This window comes from Ascaphus truei, chromosome 8, assembly GCF_040206685.1.
Source record: "Ascaphus truei isolate aAscTru1 chromosome 8, aAscTru1.hap1, whole genome shotgun sequence".
Taxonomy (NCBI): Eukaryota; Metazoa; Chordata; class Amphibia; order Anura; family Ascaphidae; genus Ascaphus; species Ascaphus truei.
In genome coordinates, this window is record NC_134490.1 from 63,807,177 (window position 1) to 63,833,361 (window position 26,185).

General features: G+C 40.9%; 1 protein-coding gene across 3 annotated transcripts in view; it reads left to right on the top strand.

Annotated features, from left to right (window-relative positions):
- The window catches only part of CRTAC1 (cartilage acidic protein 1), a 317,696-nt gene that overhangs the window by 215,432 nt on the left and 76,079 nt on the right, over positions 1 to 26,185 (top strand). For all 3 annotated transcript variants that reach the window (XM_075612348.1, XM_075612347.1, XM_075612349.1), the window contains exon 5: positions 23,553 to 23,709. In XM_075612348.1, coding sequence (XP_075468463.1) covers positions 23,553 to 23,709 — 157 coding nt within the window. The remainder of the gene's footprint in view (positions 1 to 23,552; positions 23,710 to 26,185) is intronic.

A 26,185-nucleotide genomic window follows, 5' to 3' on the forward strand; every position in this document is an offset into this window, starting at 1 on the left:
CTGCTTACATCAGCGGCCTGCGTGTTGACTACAGCATGATATTAATACTTGTTTCGCAGAATAAACCCTTTCAGTAAGATATCTACACAGCATTCCACTATAATTAGAGAATACTTACAGTACTACAGGGATTTAATAAAATACATTGCACCATAAAACAACCAATTTACACAGCATTTAAAATACATTCTTCAGGGGGCCTTTAACAATGCCCGATACATGGCTCGAATAATAAACGGACTCAATTTGTGCTGCATCTATCAGTAAATAACCCCCTAATGTGCTCTAAAATTACAATCTCCCAAATAAAACATTGTGTTCCATCTGTCTCTGTGTCCTATCCATGTGCTGTCTAAGTTTCATTGTCTGAGGCTTGTCGATCTTTCTGTGCTCATGTTGACTGCAGTGCCAGATTAAGGGGCAAGGTGGCCAGGCATGTGCCCGGGGCGCCAACCTTAAAAGGGGCGCTGCGCACACCGACCCCAGAGCTATCTTTAAATGTCCGAGTCCTGTACTGCCTCGTCAATTTTGAAGATCATTTAAAGATGGTGCGTTGCAGTGGCAGGCGCGTGGGTCTCGGAGCGGCAGCAGCAAGGGACATTGACGAGGGCGTTTGGCCACGTGGGATATGGGACAGGGTGCGCAGGACCAGTCCCGCACCGGCAGTGTCCTGCGTGGCCGAGCGCTCTCATCAATGTCCCTTGCTGCTGCTGCCACTGCCGCTCCAATTCCTGCGACTGTCGCCCCAACGCACCATCTTTAAATGTCCCTCGACATTGACGAGGCTACGTAGGACTCAGACATTTAAAGATGGCGCCAGGGTTGGAGCGCGTACGGCAAAAAGGCAGGAATGTTGTATTTACCTTTTTGCCACCTGAAGATCACGTGGTGACGTATTTCCATAACAACGGGATGTCACATGACATCACATTGTCATGGCAAACGGTTGACCTTTCCAGCACATTCTGGAAGAACAGGAACTGGACAATCACTGGTCTAGGTCAGGGGTGCGCACAGTTTTTAACCTGCGCCCCCACTGCCTCACAGCCCCAGCGTTTGCGCCCCCCCCCACCTCTCCTCCAACCCGACGTCATTTGACACCATGTTGCCATGGCGACGCGTCGCCGAAGATTTGGCTGGCAGCAGGTAAGGGATGTTGCAGAAGCCTCGCGCCTCCCCCGGCATTTAATTTAAATGCCTTGGGCAGGGGCTCGGGGCCTCTGTAACCGCCGTGCCACCCTAGAAAATCTTGCGCCCCCTGTTTGCACACCACTGGCCTGGGTGACTTGCAACATGAAGTAAGTTGCTTCACATTAGCTACATGAACTAGGGCCTGTAAAGGATTTAACCCCTTAACTCCCTGTAGGGACAAGGACTCACTAAGACAAATTCTAGCATACCCCAAGGGAGCCACATGTGTATTTTGTGTGGGTAAGGGGTGGGGAGGGGGGTAAGGGGTGGGGGGGGGGTGAGAATGAGTGAGGAAAAGAGGGGGGAGAGGGAAAAAAAGAGGAGGTGCTTGCGAGGAGGTGTGAAGGGGGAGGGGGGGATCGCAAGGCCGGGAAGGGGAGCCCAGTCAAACCTCTAGTCCTGAGCCCTGGGAATCCATAGGTGGCCCTGCTCACAGGTGGCATGTGTACTGTATTTGGTGTATTTTGCCTTAATTCGTAGAAAATCTGGTGAAATTAACTTTCCAACATGTTATCTAGTGTAAGTACATTACATCTCTCAAGCACGACGGATATGAGGAATGCTGAGAAGGATATGAGGATATGAGGAATGCTGAGAAGGATATGAGGATATGAGGATATGAGGATATGAGGAATGCTGAGAAGGATATGAGGATATGAGGAATGCTGAGAAGGATATGAGGATATGAGGATATGAGGAATGCTGAGAAGGATATGAGGATATGAGGAATGCTGAGAAGGATATGAGGATATGAGGAATGCTGAGAAGGATATGAGGATATGAGGATATGAGGAATGCTGAGAAGGATATGAGGATATGAGGAATGCTGAGAAGGATATGAGGATATGAGGATATGAGGAATGCTGAGAAGGATATGAGGATATGAGGAATGCTGAGAAGGATATGAGGATAGGAGGATATGAGGATATGAGGAATGCTGAGAAGGATATGAGGATATGAGGAATGCTGAGAAGGATATGAGGATATGAGGAATGCTGAGAAGGATATGAGGATATGAGGATATGAGGAATGCTGAGAAGGATATGAGGATATGAGGATATGAGGAATGCTGAGAAGGATATGAGGCTATGAGGATATGAGGATATGAGGAATGCTGAGAAGGATATGAGGATATGAGGATATGAGGAATGCTGAGAAGGATATGATGATATGAGGATATGAGGAATGCTGAGAAGGATATGAGGATATGAGGATATGAGGAATGCTGAGAAGGATATGAGAATATGAGGATATGAGGAATGCTGAGAAGGATATGAGGATATGAGGATATGAGGAATGCTGAGAAGGATATGAGGATATGAGGAATGCTGAGAAGGATATGAGGATATGAGGAATGCTGAGAAGGATATGAGGATAGGAGGATAGGAGGAATGCTGAGAAGGATATGAGGATAGGAGGATATGAGGAATGCTGAGAAGGATATGAGGATATGAGGATATGAGGAATGCTGAGAAGGATATGAGGATATGAGGATATGAGGATATGAGGATATGAGGAATGCTGAGAAGGATATGAGGATATGAGGATAGGAGGATATGAGGATATGAGGATATGAGGATATGAGGAATGCTGAGAAGGATATGAGGATATGAGGATATGAGGATATGAGGAATGCTGAGAAGGATATGAGGATATGAGGAATGCTGAGAAGGATATGAGGATATGAGGAATGCTGAGAAGGATATGAGGATATGAGGATATGAGGAATGCTGAGAAGGATATGAGGATATGAGGATATGAGGAATGCTGAGAAGGATAGGAGGATATGAGGAATGCTGAGAAGGATATGAGGATAGGAGGATATGAGGAATGCTGAGAAGGATATGAGGATATGAGGAATGCTGAGAATGATATGAGGATATGAGGATATGAGGAATGCTGAGAAGGATATGAGGATATGAGGATATGAGGAATGCTGAGAAGGATATGAGGATATGAGGATATGAGGAATGCTGAGAAGGATATGAGGATATGAGGATATGAGGAATGCTGAGAAGGATATGAGGATATGAGGATATGAGGAATGCTGAGAAGGATATGAGGATATGAGGATATGAGGAATGCTGAGAAGGATATGAGGATATGAGGATATGAGGATATGAGGATATGAGGATATGAGGAATGCTGAGAAGGATATGAGGATAGGAGGATATGAGGATATGAGGATATGAGGAATGCTGAGAAGGATATGAGGATATGAGGATATGAGGAATGCTGAGAAGGATATGAGGATATGAGGATATGAGGATATGAGGAATGCTGAGAAGGATATGAGGATATGAGGAATGCTGAGAAGGATATGAGGATATGAGGAATGCTGAGAAGGATATGAGGATATGAGGATATGAGGATATGAGGAATGCTGAGAAGGATATGAGGATATGAGGAATGCTGAGAAGGATATGAGGATATGAGGATATGAGGAATGCTGAGAAGGATATGAGGATATGAGGATATGAGGAATGCTGAGAAGGATATGAGGCTATGAGGATATGAGGATATGAGGAATGCTGAGAAGGATATGAGGATATGAGGATATGAGGAATGCTGAGAAGGATATGAGGATATGAGGAATGCTGAGAAGGATATGATGATATGAGGATATGAGGAATGCTGAGAAGGATATGAGGATATGAGGATATGAGGAATGCTGAGAAGGATATGAGGATATGAGGAATGCTGAGAAGGATATGAGGATATGAGGAATGCTGAGAAGGATATGAGGATATGAGGATATGAGGATATGAGGAATGCTGAGAAGGATATGAGGATATGAGGATATGAGGAATGCTGAGAAGGATATGAGGATATGAGGATATGAGGAATGCTGAGAAGGATATGAGGATATGAGGATATGAGGAATGCTGAGAAGGATATGAGGATATGAGGAATGCTGAGAAGGATATGAGGATATGAGGATATGAGGAATGCTGAGAAGGATATGAGGATATGAGGATATGAGGAATGCTGAGAAGGATATGAGGATATGAGGATATGAGGAATGCTGAGAAGGATATGAGGATATGAGGATATGAGGATATGAGGAATGCTGAAAAGGATATGAGGATATGAGGATATGAGGATAGGAGGATATGAGGATATGAGGAATGCTGAGAAGGATATGAGGATATGAGGATATGAGGATATGAGGATATGAGGATATGAGGATATGAGGATATGAGGAATGCTGAGAAGGATATGAGGATATGAGGATATGAGGATATGAGGAATGCTGAGATGGATATGAGGATATGAGGAATGCTGAGAAGGATATGAGGATATGAGGATATGAGGATATGAGGAATGCTGAGAAGGATATGAGGATATGAGGATAGGAGGATATGAGGATATGAGGATATGAGGAATGCTGAGAAGGATATGAGGATATGAGGATATGAGGATAGGAGGATATGAGGATATGAGGATATGAGGAATGCTGAGAAGGATATGAGGATATGAGGATATGAGGAATGCTGAGAAGGATATGAGGATATGAGGATATGAGGAATGCTGAGAAGGATATGAGGATATGAGGATATGAGGAATGCTGAGAAGGATATGAGGATATGAGGAATGCTGAGAAGGATATGAGGATATGAGGAATGCTGAGAAGGATATGAGGATATGAGGATATGAGGAATGCTGAGAAGGATATGAGGATATGAGGATATGAGGAATGCTGAGAAGGATATGAGGATATGAGGAATGCTGAGAAGGATATGAGGATATGAGGATATGAGGATATGAGGAATGCTGAGAAGGATATGAGGATATGAGGATATGAGGAATGCTGAGAAGGATATGAGGATATGAGGAATGCTGAGAAGGATATGAGGATATGAGGAATGCTGAGAAGGATATGAGGATATGAGGAATGCTGAGAAGGATATGAGGATATGAGGAATGCTGAGAAGGATATCCTGGAGCTCGGATCCAGTATTTCTCATACCCTCTCATACTTTGGAGACTTAGGGTAACTTTGGTGCTCTGCAAACCTCTCCGTTTGGCACCTGTCTATAGTGTCGTTTTGCAGTTTGAGGTGTACGGTAGGTACTGATATTTTAAAAAAGGACTTGTGTTTTAAATATAACAGCTAAGACAATGTCCTTTTTGTTTAAATGCTAAATGAACAATTAGATTCTCACATTAAATTCAATACCATCACATCTGGGAACACGTAGCTTCAAAACTAGCAAAAGCCCTCGACTTATTGCATGGATGTTTTTGGATTAAGAGAGATTTGGCTTGATAAATAGGTCTCCGTGTCTCTATGATTCACGCGGTCTGTAACCTTTTTTCTTTCCTCTGCCTCCTCATGCAGTTTATCTCTAATGATTATCAGTAAATCAGAGTCACAGCTGCTGCACTGGAACAACAGTGAGGTTGGAGGAGGGCACAGGTGCCTTTTGCTGGCAGATTCCGACATTTGACAGAGCTCCAGTGTTACAAATTGACATGACAGACAGGAGCCATTCAACATGTGACAGAACTTTTCACTCCATGCCAAGAGATGTGGGTTTAGACATAATTTGTGTCTTACTTGTAGAAGTAAAACTATTTAGATGCAGATGTACATATACAAGGATGTAGAGAAGTGTGAAGTGTAACTAATCTCTTTAGGTATTGATGGTTTAACACAAATCAGAATTATTTGTTTGAAATATGTTTATTTAACATTGCAGTGTTTCAATATTAAAGGAGCAATCCATGCACTATCCTACATGTGTTTGTTTTTTTAAATAAATCAGTTATGTAGTATTAGATAATACTTACTACCTTTTTCATTTATTTTTAAAATTCAACTCTTAATGCCATTTTTAATTAGTTATAATATACTGGGTATCCTTTCATTTCTATACCAGGTTTTCACACTTCTCCAGCAGTGCAAGATCTTTGCAACACTTTCCTGTTTGTGATCATTTGTCAATGTTCCCAGCAGTTTGTGCTGTAAACTGTAACAATAGATAATGTTACCTTAGTAATATAATAACACATTGTAGCTGCTGAGTTACACTGACTGAAGGATTGATTGAAACTGAAAGGCAGCCATTTAGTGAACCCTGGGAAGCAGGATGTTTGCAGTTCGATCACTGAAAGGCTGGAGGAGCAGCCGAAACATTGGACATGAAATACATTCTGACATGCAATGCATTTTTCTGAAGATCAAATGCACAGTGCCCATTTCCTTGCTTTTTTCTTATCAGTTGCTTATGGGGATGGCAGCAAGACTACTGGGATCTGGAACACGGGGAGCCACGCACTCAACCCTCTTAGTATTGAGTCTGTTTCATGAGTGCTCCTATATATGATGCTCCTTTCTGTACAGGAAGCAAAATGTGACAGTGTGCTCATTTGCATTTCATTACCCAGAATCCCTGGCTGCAGTGGAAGCATTGTATGCTAAGAGATAATGGGGAAAGGAAGAGTTGCAGACCTGACTGAGACATGGGAATGTGCTCACATGTGATCTGTGTATTTGCTGTATGTAGCGCACTTTGCCACCCCCTGGGAGATAAGGCGGCTACTGTGTGTGTAGTGCGTTACCTGTGGCTCACAGGAGGGCCGAGCCTCAGCTTCTGGGAGCCTGGGGTGTGCCTGATCCATCTGGTGACAGCTCCTCCACCTGCACGGGATCCTACTATGTTAGATAACCCCGTGATAGGACCCAATACAATAATACACACACTGAATAAAATAACAGTTTAATGTATGCATAAGAATAATAACCATATACCGTCCCCACCAACTAGGCCTCGCACGGGCGTACCATCAGTGTCCTCCAACTCAATGTTCACACCTGATGGATTATCCCCCAAAGTACTGATGGCACTTGGGCACCCAACCACCCTGGTGTCCACAAGCAGCAACCCATCCAAATGTGTGAGACCGCGCTGCCCACAACTACCTTGTCTAAAGTTGGTGCACTTGTTGATACCTGCCGGGTACTCCAGGACCCGGTAGCGACACAACGGAATGATAGTAACCACTGATCCAGCGATGGTTGTTGTCAATGACGACGCTGCCTCCACGAGGGGTGACCTCCCGCATGGATGGTATCACCATTGAAGATAGTCTCTGATCTGTAGAGTGAGCTGGTCCCAGACCACCAGATCGCCAGTTTGCTGCCGCACCCTGGCTGTGTCCCTCACACTGGTGGTACAGGGCCAGTGTCCCTAACTACTGGGATTGTCCCTGCAGCGACCACAAACTGAGGGGAGTCGGGCCTATCTGGGGTCAAATGGGGGTCTCTGGCCTAGTGCAGGGGTCACAGAAGCCCTGCACCTACACACCCTACCCCTTCCTCGTCCCAGATCTGACTGGCGTGCTCCTAGTGAGCGAAATTTATCTATTCTCTTCTGCAGGGGAATACTCGCGCCCTATTCGCTGTGGTGTAACATGTGGTAAATCAGCCCTGGTGCATTATGGGGGCTGTTGTCCCTGTGGAGCCCTATCCAGGTAATGGCCGCCCTGCAGCTGCTCTCTGCCATGCGTGACCATATTCAAGATGGCGGCGCCCTGTAAGAGGAGCCGCCGGGAGCCTCCGCCTATCGCCTCTGCTAGCTACCGCAGCACTCTGCAAGTTCCCCCGCTGTAGCGAAGGCAAGAGCGGGGGACAGGGGGGGAGGGAACACGGACCACGGGACCCAGGCTATATGTACATATTTAAAATCCTTGAAAAAACAGATCAGCTTGTGAAGATATTGTTTATATTATCCCATTCCTATTCACATACAGTTATCATATATTGAAACTAAAATGCTGATGTATAAAAGCAAAATGCTGTTGTATTTCTCTCTCTTTTTTTATTGTTCAGCCACTGCAATATGAGAACTTTCAGAAGTTGACATTTTGATACCCATATTCAACACAGAGTCAGACATGGTTATATTTTATAAGCACACCTTTTAACCCCTTCACGTGCCATCAGGGCCAGCTGCTCACTCTAATACCAAAACTTAAGGATATTTAAACCCATTGCAAAAATTCACTGACACTCACAGCACACACATTTAACACACTAATACATGGATACCCTGCTATATAAAATAGTATGCCTCTGCAATCATGCATTCAGTGAAAGGACCCAAAGACTGGAACTCTTTGCACGCTTCTGTGCAACCTATACCTCATCCCACCGTTTAACCAACATCTTCAGAAACCAATTGGAGTTAATAGGAAGGCCCAGGCCTATCCCCATGTTATGTGCCGCCCTTAGGCCAGCAATATTAAGGCCCCCCTCACCAATTTAGCTCTGGAGACCCCCTACTTCAAACATATTAAAAAATAGGATGAGCAGGAGTGACCTCCCCCTGAGACACGCCACCCCCATGTGGTGCTTTACCTGAGGTATGCCTAGGTACGGGCCAGGGAGGGCCTGTGTCCATCACTATGATGCCAGTGTGACCTCAGGATTGTTTTTCTTCTTCTAAACTCAATGACAAATGTGGCTGGACATTTCTGTTGAAGTGCAGAGGGGAGGTTGTTTAATTATAGAGAGACAAAACTGATGTGTCCTGCATCAGTCTCCTGCCCATAACCTCCAATATCAGTATTGATTAAGAACTCATTAGTCACTCAGTATTGCTTTTGTAAAAAACCTGGAGGAAAATAATCTATTTTTTCCCCAAACTGTCTATAATCAGATGGTAAGGTTACTATTAGTTGCTGGTAACCCATTATTGAATTCCAGTAATAAAATTAGATGAGACATTTGCTTGAACCTTTAATTACTAGTGGAAAGATAACAAGCAAACAATAGAATTAATTATAAGGTAATCTCTAATTTTCCCAACAAGCCCAATGGACCATTAATAAAGTGACTTATGAAATAAGATTAAGAGTGTTATAAAAAAAAGTAAGATAGTAAGGGAAAAGTAGAATATATAAGTACCACCGATGAATTACACGTTCTAATTCCCAGTCTTTGGAGATGGGATTATTACTCATGAGTAGTAGAGCTACGAGTCATTGATCTGCCCATCTCTAAAGAGGGATAATGTATTTCATCGTTGGCATCTATATGATTGCTATTTATTTCACTTTTCTTTGCTGAATACCAATGATTGTACGTCTTTTAATCATACACATGTTTAATGTCATCAGACCCGTATTTGTCACCATGCATACATTTATCAAAAGACCAGGAGTTTTGCAGATGCAAAATTTATTACCAGTACAATATATTTTCAGCACATTTAAGGGATATTTTTTTACTGAATTGCCAAACTAAATTCATGAAAGTCCCTTAAATATAATGCAAACGTGCCTCATTATACTGCATAGAACCAAAATGAACCCTTGAGTTAGGGGACCATGTACGAACCTGATGGTATAAATAAATGCGCCACTTTATTAATTTATAACCTATTGCTTATTCATGAAATCTAAGAAACTTGCCCCAAATTGCGAAATTGACACAGGCTTCTTAGGCAGACTAGATTAATACCATCTTATAGTGGGTTCTTTAATTGATGCATGATGGTAATATAGTATGTGTTTTTCAATTTCTGTACTAACTACTCCCATTACTCCACATAACCACTTCCCATGCAAACAGCTGACAGAACAGGCACAACATTGCAGCTGGGTATTTTCATAAACTGACTGAGATGCATATTTAAAATATCACTTAATATCAATTTTCCACCAAATTGAAGGTTCGGTTTATAGATTCTTCCAATTTGCATTTATTCTATTGTTTTTGCTTATAGACAAATAAAATGGTGCAGTGATTTCTAGTAACTCATATACTGTAAATAGATTGCATACTTAGAATTAAAGACGGTGTAAAGATATACTGTACAGTGCTTTAGTTTTGGAAGGAAATAACTCCCTGGTGACTGAAACATACCTAACACGCCTGTATACAACTGGAAATGTAATGCAGAATCTTTTTAGTCGAGTATTTTCGGACTATTGTTAACGAGAATACCGTTGTAAGCTTTCCGGCAGCCAAGCGTTTACGTTATTCTATTGCACACGCGGCCTCTTCACTCTCAGGAGCTCTAGAAACACAAACTTGGAGTTTATTTTTCTCTGATCTCCTTCAAAAGTTGTCACAACACATCACAAGTTTTGTCCTGGACTTTTCTGGAAAATCAAACACTCTTTAGTTGCGATCTATTTAGGTGACAGAATTGACAGCTAAGAAGCAACTTGTACATCTTTTTCATTTGGAACGGTTATCAATACTATTGTTCCAAAGGGGACAAAAAAAACATGTTTGCCTCAGGTGTGACATTAATTACTCAGTTACATTTTTGGGAGCAGGTGGCAAGAACCAACATGTGGATGCAATGAACGCAATCATGGACGGCCATGAGATTCCTCACACACTTGTACTGTAACTGATCTCTGAAATCGAACAGAAACAAAATTAACTGATGGAAGTTACGGTCATCAGTTCATTTTGTTCCTGTTCAATTTCAGAGGTCAGTTACAGTGCGCGTGTTAGGAATCTCATGGCCATCTATTGGGCTAAATATACCTGTAGGCAGTTGGTGCTTGACAAAATTGGGCAATTATACTTTTTTTTTTTTTACTTTTTTCCGTTTTTTTTTTTTGGTGAACAGAAGGTTTGTGATCTTTATTTATTTATTATAATTTTTTTTTTACCAGGAAGCAATACATCTAGTTCTTTCAACATTTTGCAGTGATGTGTGTTGTAGTTACATTGGAGGATAAAGCGGCATATTGAATTGTAGAGGGTGTCTAGTTTGCTAAGGTGAGTACCATATACTATGTCCCCATAGTCGATAATTGGCATTAGCATCTGCTATGTGTGATGCGCTTTCTGACCAGCAGGCTCATGGAGGATTTGTTTCTATAACGTACACCTAGTTTGGCATAGGTTTTGAATGTCAGGGTATCAATATGCAATCCAAATGTTAAATGGGAGTCAAACCATAAGCCCAGATATTTAAAACTAGTAACAGGGGCTAGGATGGTATTAGAGTTGGTTCTGATCTGGAGCTATATCATTGGTAGCTTTAGAAATGTAGCCTTGGTCCCAAATACCATTTGTTACAGTCTTGTCGGTGTTTAAAAACAGTTTGTTTTGGGAAATCTAATTTTCAAATCTCCAAAAATCAGATTGAAGTATGTGTCCAAGGTCGGAGAGGCCAGGGCTGTGTGCATATAAGATTGTGTCATCCGCATACATGTGTATTGAAGCTCCCTTACAAGCTGTAGGTAGGTCATTAATGAAGGCTGAAAAGAGTAGGGGCCCCAGAACAGAGCCTTGCTGGACACCGCAGGTGATATCCAAGGGGTTAGAGTTAGACACATGTTGGGATCTACCTGATAGGTAGGAATGAAACAAATTTAAAGCATGCTTCCCTATTCCAGAGCACTGAAGTTTGTTTAGCAAGATAACATGATCAACAGTATCAAAAGTCAGATTGGAATTGGCAAAGGAAATTGGTCTTGGTATAGTAATCGCTTAATTGGGAGTGGACACATTTTTCCATTACTTTGGATAGTATTGGGAGAAGAGAGATGGCCTGTAGTTTGAGACAGTGTTTTTGTTCCCACTTTTGAAGATTAGGACAACTCTGGAAGTTTCCTGGTGTTAGGAATATGGCTTGTAGCCAAATAGAGGTTTATTAGGGAAGTAAGCGGTTTGGCAATGACTGGGTCACCGAGTCGTAGGAACTTAGGTTGCAGTAGGTCAGGTCCACATTGGCGGCTTCATTTTAATTTGTGGAGCGTTTGTGTAATCTCCTCTTCAGATACTGGGACAAATTGAAAATTGTGAGCAGTTTGGGAGAGGGTGTGGCTATAGGTGTTTTCCCAGATTGAGTTTCATGTTTCTAGTGTGGATTGCGATTCGCTAATAGGGAAGTAGTACACCCCACAAAGTACTGACTGTGCTTAAAATGTCAGTGGGATTTGTCAGAGTAATATCCTCTTTTTTGATGTTAGATGGTTGTTGATGGATAGAAGTCTGAAATATATTGTTGATGACCTTCCAAAAGTTTGCAGGATTTGATGTATTCTGGTGAAGATTGTCAGAGTAATATTACGCTTTTTTTAGTCTTGTTTGCCTTGTTGTATTCATTCTGCATGCATCTGTAGTTATTAAGGTCCGTGGTAGTGCCAGTTACTTTGTAGCTTTTCCGCAAGGCATCCCTGAATGGTAAAGCGCAATAAGATCATTTGTAACCCATGGAAAGTGGGTCCCCTGTACTCTTAATCTGCGTAGCTGAACATGGGTATCACAGAGTTTTGAGAACTCTGTTTGGAAATAATCAAGCGCAGAATCAGGTTCGGGAATTAAGTCGATTCTGTACCATGGGCAGATGGTAAGATCAGCCAGAAACTGTTGTGGGTTAAAGTTTCTAAATGTTCTAGTGAGGAGACCTTAAGGGCCTGAATTGAGTGGTCTGATTTTCCTTACACGGTAAACTTATTGCTTATTGCATGGTCACTGAAAATGTCAGGTACAGTAGGATTACCAGAGGATTGAATTCTGTTGGGACAAGAGGATAGAATGGGTATAGAAAAGGGAAGGCAAATTTTGCCAACTATTATTTCAAAAGAGGTTGGGCTTGGGGGGCAATTTAGCAGTGTAAATTGTAAGGTGTCTTCAATATAAAGGAACACCCCTCCTCCTCTCTCTTTGACTTATTTTTCCTAGATATGGAGTATACCTGAATGGTGATAGTTGCATCGAGGTTTTTAGGAGTTAGCCATGTTTCTGTGAGAACGATGGCTTTGGGTTTATGCATAAGGCACCATACCATTAGTTCATCCAGTTTGGGCAACAGGCTACTGATATTTATATGGGCGACAGATAGCCCTTTTTGTCATTTGAAAGGGGCATTCTCAGGGGGATAGGGCAGAGTTGAAAAGGGAGGACCTGGATTCAGTTCAATATCCCCTGCTAAAAAGAGTAACACTATAAATTAAAATTGTATTAATTGTTTGCAGGCTGTAAATTTGCGAAGTTTGTTTGCCATTAGAATGAGTGGTGGTTGGTGTGCTGGTTTTCAGAGTTCTCCACCAACATTCAGTAGGTAGTGCAAGGCTTTTGAGTAGTCCAGGATGTATGAGGATATTGGGTGTGCTCCAGGAGGGAGGAGTTTGTATTGGATAGAAAGAGTAACATTTCCACGAGGCCACAGTAAGTAACAGACTTGAGGTAAGTAGCAGGTTAATTATCACAAAGGTAAGACACTTTACATGAAGCTGTGGTAAGTGCAGTTAGTGTGTGCTTTGAGTAGATAGCAGATGTGTGCCTTTTGCCTGCCTGCGTGCTGCATTTGGCAGTGCTAAGGTCTGTTCAGGGATTGCAGAGGGATTTGTGGGATGGGAGAGGAAGTTGTGTGCAGACAAGTGTTGGGAGAGACTGCAGTAAATAAAGTGGGAGGGGAGTTAATGGCGCAGGCTAACAGGCATGAGATAATAGTGTGGTCAGATGAGCTCACCGGTTGCTCCTTGTGTAGAAAAATTTGCAGAAGAATCCAGTCTCCAGTCCAACTCTAGTGCAACTACAGTCTAACTACATATTCACTTAGGATTATCACTTTAAGAGGCACACTCTTTAGATGCTACTGTATGCTAAACCAGTTTTAGGGTAAATGTGTTTGTGGAAACGCCTCTTCCTCATGTAAAATGCCTTCAGAAGTAGGCCCGATGCCATTATATGCATTAGCCAAACTATTTATGTTGGAGGATAATAAATACCTGATAAGATTGCAATTAGTGTTCCAGTTGAAAACAAAAACCTATTTTCGCAGTTAACACATATGTGATATTCTAACTTTAGTGAGGATAAAGGTGAATCTTTACTAAACGGTGCTATTCCAGAAGTCACCTTGCAGTTTATTGCCTTAAATGGGCAGTAAGGTGACGTATGGCGATGCTTTTCGCATGCGAGCTGCCGTTTGCCTAGTGGGTGAGGGGAATCAGCCCGTCATTACTACGGTGGTCTGTAGGGCAGAATAAGTGAATAAGTGACCGTACTCGCGAAGCGAGCGTACGGACACAGGGTTATGGTGCTATTGAAAATATGTCCTTACTCGCGAGTGTACTTAAAGTGAGTATACTTAAACCGCGGTATGCCTGTATATATGAATCACACACACACACACTCACACACTGTTGTTGCTATGCAAAATGATGCTGTTGAAAAGACTTGGTGCCATATTCACATATCAGTCTTCTGCCATATAACCCCTTCCTGCACTGGTGGACATCTTATGGCTCGTTCGAGTCAATGGGCTACAAGGTGTCTTCTTGCGCTGGGAGGTGTTTGTTATGGAGTAGCATCGCTTAGTAAATGTGGGCCTACCGTATATTCAGTACAGTATGTAATAAGCAGTCTTCTACCACCAACACCTTCCCGCTCTAAACACACCTCACAGCCTATTCACGTCAATAGGCTCTAATGTGCCGTATGGACTAGCACTGCTTACTAAATATTGGCCAAAATCTTTTATTAAGACCGACTATTATATTTGTGTGTTGGCCCCTTGGCCTGAAGATGAAAGTCTTGATATTTTATTTTTTGTCTCGCCCCCATTGTTACCGTACTTTTAGTTGCAGAAAAGCATTCCTTATAAACCCCTTCAAGCCTCTTTTGGAATCGGTATGCCTTATATTTGCCATTTTGATGCCAAACCTAAAACTGAAGTATTATTGAACACATCACTGCTATGAAATAAATGTTAAAAATAGCAAAGAGCATTACCTCAAAGAGCCTGGAAGAAAGCACAGAAAAGTGCCTCCAATGAATGGTGAAGTATATCAAGTAGTTTAATAGAAAAGGTTAAAATAAGTAACATGCACTCACAATATGTACTAGCAATGAAAGCATAAATAGCACACTATGAAGCCGGCTCTTAAGTCCTTGGAGCATTACAGGACTGAGTGCTTTTTACTATATTGCAACTCCAATATATCTTCCTAAGTGGAACTAGGCTTTTAAGTGGCAAGGCTTTTAAGTTACCTCGGAACGCAAAAACATTTCCTAAAATAAAAAAAAAAAAGCTTTTTTCATATCCATTTTTAGAATCTACCATGTAACCTCAGAATACTTTTATGTGGCCTTTTTCCTTCATTTTCTAATACAAATAAACATAACATACATGTGTATCCAGCCTGATCAAAAAAACATGCAGATTTCCAAAACACTAATGTAAACGAACATCAGCAGCCACTGAGGACATTAAACCAATAAACACATTCGCAGAAATAATTCTATAGCCATAAAAATGTAGCTAGAGACCCCAGAACATTACGCCTTTACATGTTCATTACGCTTTAGCTAAGACAAGATGGCTGTGGATAACGGCGTCCCTCATTCAGTTAGAATTACAAGCCTTGCACATATAGATTTGCCTATGGTTGGAAGGCTTTCTTATTGCCTTGCTTTCATCTGAGCCACAGAGAGAAAACGGGTGCGCGTAAACAATCGAAAGAAGCATTTTATAAGTCGCGCTTAGAGCATTTCAATTTATTTTTACTGCCTTACAGCACAAGCTGACGGGGCACTAAATGAAACGAGCGTGCCTTGTTGTGGTGCAGTTTTGCATAACGGATATGTACTGTAATCGTAAGTTGTTCTCCTAAGTCCTCAAGACCTTTCTTAGTTGTAAAACTATTGCCCTCGAGTAGGCTTTTGAAAAAGGTTTTGTGTTTAATCAATGCCCATTATTTTCTATAAAGACAAAAACTGGTTGCATAACCACTTTGCTGACAATTATCTTAGTATGTTATGATTGCTTTTGATACGATGGTCTCTTTCCTGTTTTTTTTTTTCTTTAGCTCATCCCATTCACCGACCCTCCCATCTGTTGGCCATTATTCATCTTGATGAGTTACTCTCATTAATACTTTTGTGTGTATTGGCTTTATAATTAAAAGAATTGGAATTATCAAAAAAAATTGCATTATTTTTAGCAAGTCATCAACATGTTATTGCATAGAATTCCACATTTTGTAACGTGTTCGATATATCTGAGCCATGCATTAAAATTAGTACATAATGCTATTTACTCATTTAGATATTGGTCAACAAACTCTGATAACTGACTGTATCAAATTTTAACGCACATTTTTATCACTTGGACAAGACTGTTTTTTTTGCCTAAACCTGTCATTACTCCTTCAGATCCTGAATTAGTTAATGTAAGCCCTATTTCAGTGTCTGAATGGAAATAACTAGGTTTAGGTATAACTCAAATAACAGAGTTATTTCTCTGTTGTAATGCAAAGATTCTTGATTCAGCCAATAAATTGTACACTCTGAGTCAGTAAACAGACTTAAAGATGTAATTAAAAAGGGGTTTTACTTGGCTTTGGTTATGTTCTCAGTTACAGCTTGCACAGATAAACAGCATACAAACGCTCCAAACAACCAGTTCAGCCCCAATCAGTCTAGTCTGATCCTGAGAGAGCTAGGGGAATTCTTGGCCTGGCACCTGTACGGTCCATGGAGAAGCTAATAGCACTATCTCAGCCTTGGCTCTTATTTATAGCATATTTTGTTAGGCTTGCTCAAAGCAGTGCTGTAGCAAAAAATGCATACTTAAACTGATGAGTCACACTTCCTTTGTAGTAAACAACTCTATGGTAGCAAACATGTGACAGAGAGAGAGAAAGCTCTGCTTACCTAAAGCACATGTTATGGCTTACTTCAGCTGATGAGTGTTACTTTCCCATACACCTTTGTTATATAACTGTTTCTCCACTTAAAGCCCTATTCCAGTGTCCTCTGAGAGTAACACCAAAACCTAAATAACATCACTTTATTTGAAGATAACATAGCATTATCCTAAAATAACGTAACGTTAAGGATACTCTAATGAGATGGAAAGTATTTTTGCATATAATTATCTTCGCAGATATGAGTTAAACTCGGGAACATAACATCTGTTCCTGTTAGGTAATGTCACAATATTTGCCCTAACCGCTAAATGGAATTAATTATTTGTAAATCAACAGATTAAAAGTATTAACCAGTCCAAAGAGTTTATTTATTGAATAAACCATGTTGTCTTTTCTCCCTGTCCATATTAATATTTAATTATAAAGTGTTACCATTTGTTATGCATTTCTATAATTGAGCTTATACTGTAGAAGATAAACATGCACAATTAAAAAATGTCATCAATATAATGTTTCTCAGATTCAGTAAAAAGTAATTTCTTTATGTACATATTTTGTATTTGGATAAAGAAAGTAATAATGTAACATTGAGTTGTTAAATGCAAACAAATGTAACGTTCCCTAAAACGTTACCTTAACCATTTTGCTGCTATAAGAGCCAGCAATGCATACAAAGCATCAACAGGACTAAAACAAATCGTGGTTTACAGCGGCAGTTAATTATAAAATAATACCAAAAAGTTTTGGTAGTGTCCTGGTATCTTGGTACTGTAAGGTAGTGACAGAAAGAAACAAACTACGACCCCGGGATACATCATTCTCAATATGTCTTAGAATAATGGCTTTATAAAATAAGAATTTAGTTTGTTTGTTAACCTGTGTATAGCTCCAATTTGAGGAACAACCAGCTAAAGGGTGAAATATGACATTGCAATGAAATGATGCTGACCTAAACACTGTTATAACCAAAACTGGATAGTTATATTAAAATCAGCTTAGACTGCACTCCAAATAGGATAGTGATATAAATAATTGAGAATACTTTGGCATAATATAAACAAATGTGTTTCATTAGTTTTCTGTGTGAAGAAGAGTTTTCACGTTATATAACTGCTGCTATATGAGAAGCGGGAGCCGTTAGTGATTCAATTCTATGAATATGTGAAATCTGTATTCATTATTTTAATAAAGGGTAAAATAAGGTAGTACAGTATGTGTATAAAAAAAGTAAGCATGTATTTTTTAGTTCATTTCTTTAATTAAAAATATCACTTGTGAGCACATTTGCATCTCAGACAGGTCCAAAACCCTGCTTTCCCCATTATCTCTTAGCATACAATGCTTTCACTGCAGCCAGGGATTCTTGGTAATGACATGCAAATGAGCACTCACAGTGTCACCATTTGCTTCTAATCCATTTAAATATGGAGCCCTATAAACTTTTCAGCACAGCCTGGGTTTCTTAAATATCATACTCGCTAATTAGACAAGGCAATTGAAAGGGAAAAGCAGTAGCAGTGGAAATATCTCCCCTCCCCATTGCTCGTCTGCCCTGCAAAAAGACAAAATAAAGTCTTTATTTACATTTTTTGGAATGGGAGGAGCTGCCAATGCCATACGGTACATATCATTTTTTTCAAAGAGCCTTGCAACTGCATACACGAGAGTGCAGGAGAATGCAAAGGGGTGGCTCATTCCCTCTGGGAAATTGGTTGAGCAGTTCTTTAGGGATTGATCCATGTGTATATATGGCTGGTAAACTGACTGAGATATTCTCTGTACACTAACAGTAGGTAATGTTTTTATAATATATTTTTCCTTTCTCATTTTAGTTACATAGTAGATAAGGTTGAAAAAAACACGTCCATTAAGTTCAACCTATGCTAAATTTAGACAACAGATACTTATCCTATATCCGTATTTACAGTATTTTGATCCACAGGAACGCAAACAAAAATCCCCAGTGACACATTATCCAATGATATCTCATAAGGCGAAAATTAAATTACTTCCTGACTTCAAATAATGGCAATCCAATTTCTCCCTGGATCAACATCTTTCCCTTGTTTACTTATTTTGTATATCCCTGTATACCTTTCCTTTTTAAAAAGATGTCCAACCGTTATTTTAAAGATATCTATTGTATTTGCCATCGCAGTCTCCATGGGTAATAAATTGCACATTTTAACTGCCCTTACTGTAAAGAACCCTTTCCTTTGTTGCTGGTGAAATCTCTTTTCCTCCAACCTTAAGGGATGACCCAGTGTAGTTTAGGCTGGCCTTGGGATGAATACTTATTTATTTATTTATAAAATATTTTACCAGGAAGTAATACATTGAGAGTTACCTCTCGTTTTCAAGTATGTCCTGGGCACAGAGTTAAGACAAATAATACATGGTTACAAATAGTTACATAAATGAACAGGGTATACATTATATAAAAGACATTGCATGCACAGTTAAAGATAATAAATATTATGGGCGTATGAAACAGTTACAGACCAGATTAAAATGTGTGACAGCCTTAGATTTGAAAGAACTTAAACTGGTGGTGGATGTGAGAGTCTCTGGTAGGTTGTTCCAGTTTGGGGGTGCACGGTAAGAGGAGCGGCCGGATACTTTGTTGAGCCTTGGGACCATGAACAGTCTTTAAGGAATCTGATCTCAGATGATAGGTGCTGCATGTGGTAGGGGTGAGGAGCTTGTTCAGGTAGCTGGGTAGCTTGCCCATAAAGAATTTGAAGGCAAGACAGGAAAGGTGAACTTTGCGCCTAGACTCGAGTGATGACCAATCTAGTTCTTTGAGCATTTCGCAGTGATGTGTGTTATAGTTGCATTGGAGAACAAAATGACAAATTGAATTGTAGAGGGTGTCAAGTTTGCTAAGGTGGGTTTGAGGTGCCGAGCCATATACTATGTCTCCATAGTCAATAATTGGCATTAACATCTGCTGTGTGATACGCTTTCTGACCAGGAGACTTAGGGAGGATTTGTTCCTGTAAAGTACCCCTAGTTTGGCATAGGTCTTGGTTGTCAGGGTATCAATGTGCATTCCGAATGTTAAGTGAGAGTCCAACCACATGCCCAGGTATTTAAAACTAGTAACAGGAGTTAGGGTGGTGTTAGTGTTGGTTCTAATCTGGAGCTCTGTCGCTGGAAGCTTTAAAAATTTAGTCTTGATCCCAAATACCATTGTTACAGTCTTGTCAGTGTTTTAAAACAGTTTGTTTTGGGAAATCCAGTTTTCGAGTCTCAAATCGTCAGACTGAAGTACGTGTTCAAGGTCGGAGAGGCTATGGCTGTGTGCATATAAGATTGTGTCATCTGCATACATGTGTATTGAAGCTTCCTTAAAAGCTGTGGGAAGATCATTGATGAACACTGAGAAGAGTAGGGGCCCCAGAACAGAGCCTTGCGGGACGCCACAGGTGATATCCAGGGGGCTAGAGTTAGAGCCTGAGATGGACACATGTTGGGATCTACCTGATAGGTAGGACTGAAACCAGTTTAAAGCATGCTTCCCTATTCCAGGGCTCTGGAGTTTGTTAAGCAGGATAGCATGATCAACAGTATCAAAAGCCTTTGCAAAATCTAGGAATATTGCACCAGTGAGTTGACCACGTTCCATTCCACACTGGATTTCATTGCAAACTTTTAGCAGGGTAGATACGGTAGAGTGTTTGGGGCGAAAGCCAGATTGGAATTGGCTAGGGAAATTTGTCTTGGTATAGTAATCGCTTAGTTGGGAGTGGACACATTTTTCCATGACTTTGGATAGGATTGGGAGAAGGGAGATTGGCCTGTAGTTTGAGACAGTGTTTTTGTCCCCACTTTTGAAGATTGGGATAACTCTAGCAGTTTTCCAGGTCTTAGAGATGGCCTGCAGACAGGATAGAGTTGACTATGGAAGCAATTGGTTTGGCAATGGCTGGGGCACCAAGTCTTAGGAACCTAGATTGTAGTAAGTCAGGTCCACATTGGCTGCTTTGTTGTAATTTCAGGAGCGCTTGTGTAATCTCCTCTTCAGATACTGGGCCAAATTGAAAATTGTGGGCAGTGTTGGAAATAGTCAAGCGCAGAATCAGGGTCGGGAATTAAATCGATTCTGTGCCAAGGGCACTTGGTAAGGTTAGCCAGAAATTGTTGTGGGTTAAAGTTTCTAAATGTTCTAGTGAGGAGTACTAGTAGTAATAGAACTGTAGTTCTATTGAAAGCACCTTGTATTATCCTCAAATATATTTGTATATAGTTATCATATGCCTCTTAGATGCCTTTTTTATAATGTAAACAAATCAAAATGTGTTAATGTATTTCTTCCTGGTAAAACATTTGATAAATAAATAAAATTTGCTAGTAGCCTCTCCTCATAAGTCAGATTTTCCATCTCATTTATTAATTTAGAAGTTAAAGTGATAAAGGCGCTTCAACGCTGGATCCTTTCCATATAATGGTATATGCAATATGCAAATGAACAGGAGAGGACAGGGGGTTATGTAGAATGATGCTTGTAGTAAAGTCCCCAGACAGACCAATAATCCCTGAAGGGTAAGATAAGTGCTGAAAAACCCAATCTAATCCTCATTGGGATGGATCCTGGACTCACAATAAGGATTGAAAGAAAATGATGAATAATACTCACAGATGCCCCTGTTCAAAATCCTGATAGGCGTGCAGCCAAGTGGAGTGAGATGAATCTTCAAGAACAAACATAGAAAAACTGGCGCACAGCCAAGAGTGGGTCCCAAATCAATGTATAAAAAATCTTCTTTATTGAACCATCTTAAAAATGGAGGTGAACACCCTCCTACGCGTTTCCTTTTACAATACACTTTATCAAGGAGCATGTACTGTACCAAACATCACTTCCTTATATACAGCTACTTTCTCTCCGTTTTCACGCCAAGTTGATGACGTGGACACGCCCACAAAGCGTGATGACGTCACTCACCCGTTGGGGCGGCCCCCCACTCCCTCCGAGGTACCCCGGCAGAAAAACCTCCAATCCCCATTCTCCTCTGCGCATGATGTCATGTCGGAGGCAACACTGAGGTGTCCGGCACTTACCCCTGGAAGTCAATCCTCCGGTGAGCGCGGAGACGCGCTTCTCCCTGTCCTCCGCGTCATCAGCAGGGGAGACTCCCCCAGGCAGACGCCAGACCCAAACTCCACCTCCCTCTCTACCACTCAATTTATGAATCCTGGGAAAGGAAGCCTCACCTCCAGGGACCCAGGAGCCAATGGGAGCATGTCACAAGGGATGACCACGCTTGGCTGTGCGCCAGTTTTTCTATGTTCATTTATTAATTTGGTGATTCTTCTCTGCACTTTTTCTAGTTCCTTAATGTCTTTTTTTTATGAAGTAGTGCCCAAAACTGTACCCCATATTCAAGGTGTGGTCTTACTAATGCTTTATAGAGGAGTATAATTATGGTTACTTCCCTTCCATTCATTCCCCGTTTAATGTAAAATAAGATCTTATTTGCCCGTGCTGCCACTGTATGACAGTGGACACTATTGCTAAGCCTGCTGTCTACAAGTACTCCTAATCCTTCTCCATCAATGATTCACCTCATTTATCCCCATTTATCTCCATTATATCCAAGTCCTTCTGGGGAGAAATTACATCCTGCTCTAATTTTACTACCTTACACCAGGGGAGCGCAAACTGCGCCCCCCTTACCTTGTTTTCTGCCATCAAATGACGCCGCAAGGTCATGTGACATCACGTCACATGGTCCCACTGCATCCTATGACTCCGCGTTGTCATGGTGACGCGTCACCACACTTCTGAATCCCGGTAAGTTGAGAGTTGCAGAGGCCTTAAATTAAATGCCTTGGGGAAGAGCGCGAGGCCTCTGCAACTGCCACGCACCCCCAGGAAAATCTTGCACCCCCAGTTTGTGCACCCCTGCCTTACACCATTTTGTGGTTTGAGACTTTGCTCTTTATGCCACCCTCATGGTCATGAATAAACAAGTTAAAAAGCAGGGGTCCCATTACCGATCTTTTTTAGGTACTCAAAGGTTCCAGTTATGGCAACTCTGTTGCCTATCCTTCAAACCCTTTTCAATCCAGGCGCAAATATTTTTATTGAGTCCAATTCCCTATATTTTGTACACAAACCTATTTCCTGGCACTGTATCAAAAGCTTTTGCAAAAGCTAAGTAGACTACATCAACTGTATTACCCTAATTCCTACTTACCGCCTCAAAGAAACTAATAACGGTAGTTTGGCACAACCCATCCTTCATAAATCTATGCTGACGATTAACTATATTGTTATCCATTAGGTATTCCTGAATATTACCACATACTAAACCTTCAAGTAGCTTCCCCACTATTGATGTTAGGCTTACAGGTCTGTAATTCTCCCTTTTTAAATGTAGGTACCACGTCTGCTTTACGTCAGTCTTGTGGTACTGAGCCTGTGGAAATTGAGTTCTTGAATATTAAATGTAATGGTTTGGCTATTACTGATCTTAACTCCTTAAGAACCCTTGGGTGCATGCCATCAGGGCCAGGTACTTTATTTACTTTTATCAAGCCCTCTATGAACTTCTTCAGTTACCCATTGTTCCTTGATATCGAGGTTGTGGCTTCCTCCTGTGGCACGATTTTTGCAATTGATTCCTCCCTGGTAAATACCAGAGGCAACGAATTTGTTTAATACCTCTGCTTTTTCCTTACCTCCAATAATTGCTTAGTTAGAATCTCTCTTTCTTTTGCAGGGCTCTGGAAGATACGCCATCTACATTGCAAACTATGCCAATGGAAATGTGGGTCCCCATGCCTTGATTGAAATGGACGAAGCAGCCAGTGATTTGTCTAGAGGCGTCATCGCACTGGCCAATGTAGCAGCAGAAGCTGGAGTAAATAAGTACACAGGTATTGGGAAGATTGTCTCTCATATTCAAACTGCTCCCTGATTAAATAATTGCTCCGTAGTTAAAACCGTTTCAGGTGTTTTGTCTGCAGGTCGCTGTTTATCCGGTGTAAAAAAGGTTTCACCGCCATTAATTGAGGTAAAGTAAACGACACAAGAATAGATGTACCACAGAGATGGTGTGTAATATTTGTGGTTGTAAAACATGTGTAAAGTACAACTGTATATTTCTAATAGATTAGATTGTATAACCGATGTATTTATTTCCTTATTTTCTTTGGCAGACTGACTCAAAAAATATCATTCCCTTAAGTAACACCAATGTAATAGTTTCTACAATGCATTTTGATGAAGGTTGAGCTGACTATAAATGATGCATTTAAATCTTTCCAGAGCCACTATGATTGATCTGGACTATAAGGCTTTGCTGCTTCAGGCAGCAGTTCGTGTTCAGGACTTATTCTCCCTGGAAATGACAATGCTGCAGAATGTATTACATTGTGCAGAAGCTGACCCTCTTAGTCATATGTGAAACAGTAAGTGAAAACTTAAGAGGGAGCTGCTACCCCTTTTTATTGGACTAATTAAATGTTTCTATAGCCAATCCAATGAAAAGATAGAATGTTTTAAGTCTTACTTACTGTTTTACATATACTGCAGTCCATAGCAAATAAATAATAATTCTCAATTCTGACTATTCAAAGCTTCTTATACTGCACTGAGAACTTGCAGTATTTGTCCCTGAACCAGGTGTCTGCAACCCATGGCTCACGAGCCACATGCGGCTCTGTGTGTAAATACTCTGTGTGTGTCTGTGAGGTGAGGGGGGGGGGGGGGGAAGGGGAAGAGAGTTGAGTGAGAGATGGGGGCAGACAGGGGGAGGAGATTGAGAGCAGTGTGTGTGCGTGCGTGCGTGCGCGCGTGCGCACACACACACACAGTATATGTTCTGTATGTGTTTGTGGGGTTTATTTATATACATGCATGTGTGGTGGCTCTAAATATTTTGGTTAAAGTAAAAAACGGCCCCTTTTCCTTGAAAGGTTGCATCTATAAGTACTGTATGTGTCTCTGCAGCTCAAAGGTACTATGCTTTGTAATATGCCCAATGTTTGGTATTGTGCACTGTTCATCATTCAACACAGCAGAGTAACCAATGCAGTAATTGAGGGGTGCAATACTTTTCTAAACCCTGTAGCTGTAGCATCATATGTGTTAAATAATTTAGAAATAGCTTGGGCAAATAAACAGAATGAGAATTTGTGAAGGAGAGTGCTGGGATTAGATGCTTGCTCAGAAGACCAGGGGACATGCTGCAGAACAGGAGGTGATTAATTGCAAGGTGATACTGAGGACAGTTTGCTTTAATTAAAGTTCACATGCACCCAGCCTCAAATACAACCATAATTGCGGACTTCTAGAAATGCAATGGGTTTTCTACTTTTAAAAACAGCATGACAAGTTAAAAATAAACTCTTTTTAATGTCACATTTCTGAAAGTCTCAGAACATAAGGGCAGTAAGTCATGGTTTTACATGCAGCCATTATATGGGCCAAACAGTCCATTAATCCTATGGAGGCACCTATCCCCCAGAAGCTCATTTGACGCCATTCTGGTCCTTTTCCAAACCTGCTGTAATAGGGGAAAAAAAATGTTTGCCTGGGAAAAAGCCAGCGATGAAACCCCGAGCTCTATGCAAGTGCAATGTAGCACGTGATTCCTTGAGGTAATTCCAGACAGAAGCTGGAGAATATTAGTTCTGTGCTTCCTCAATCCCAGGGCAGATCAACCTTTTCACCATCAAAACGAGACCGAGTGAGGGCCTTGTCACTTCAACTCTCTTTCAATCAACTGAACTGCGGCAATATGACTGAACTGATCCTGCTGTAATCTCCTGCCATTGCAGAGACATTGAAGAGAGAGAGGGAGGAAAAGAGCAGATCAACAAAAAAAAAAGAAGCAAATGTGAAGTGATTGCATTATATGTACCATGTATATGTGAGTGAGTTACTCGTTTTCAGAAGGCAGACAAGGAAATAAGTAATAACTGCTATATAAAAAAAATCTCAATCGTTCTTGGATTTTTTTTGTTGAACAGCAATTAAAGAAAGATAGACAATGGATTTACTTCCCTTCAGAGAGGAAATATTCTGTAAAAGCAAATAATCATTTTGTTTGGCACAGGAATTTTCATAGGATAAATGAATGGTTTCTGGTTAACTTCTAAACAACCCTGTCAGAATTACGAAAAAATTGTGTTTTTCAAGTTCTGACAATAATATTTCATTTTCAGGTAATTCTTCATATAATGCGATACATGGGTATAAATACATTGTACATTTATTATTCCGCAGCAAATGTAAGACGATGTGGGTTGATGCTGCTTGTTAGTCAGGGATGTTTGTATCTGCTAGTCACGTTTTTAATGCTAAAATAAGGGATTTTCGGACAGATAATGATGCAGAATTGACTGCATT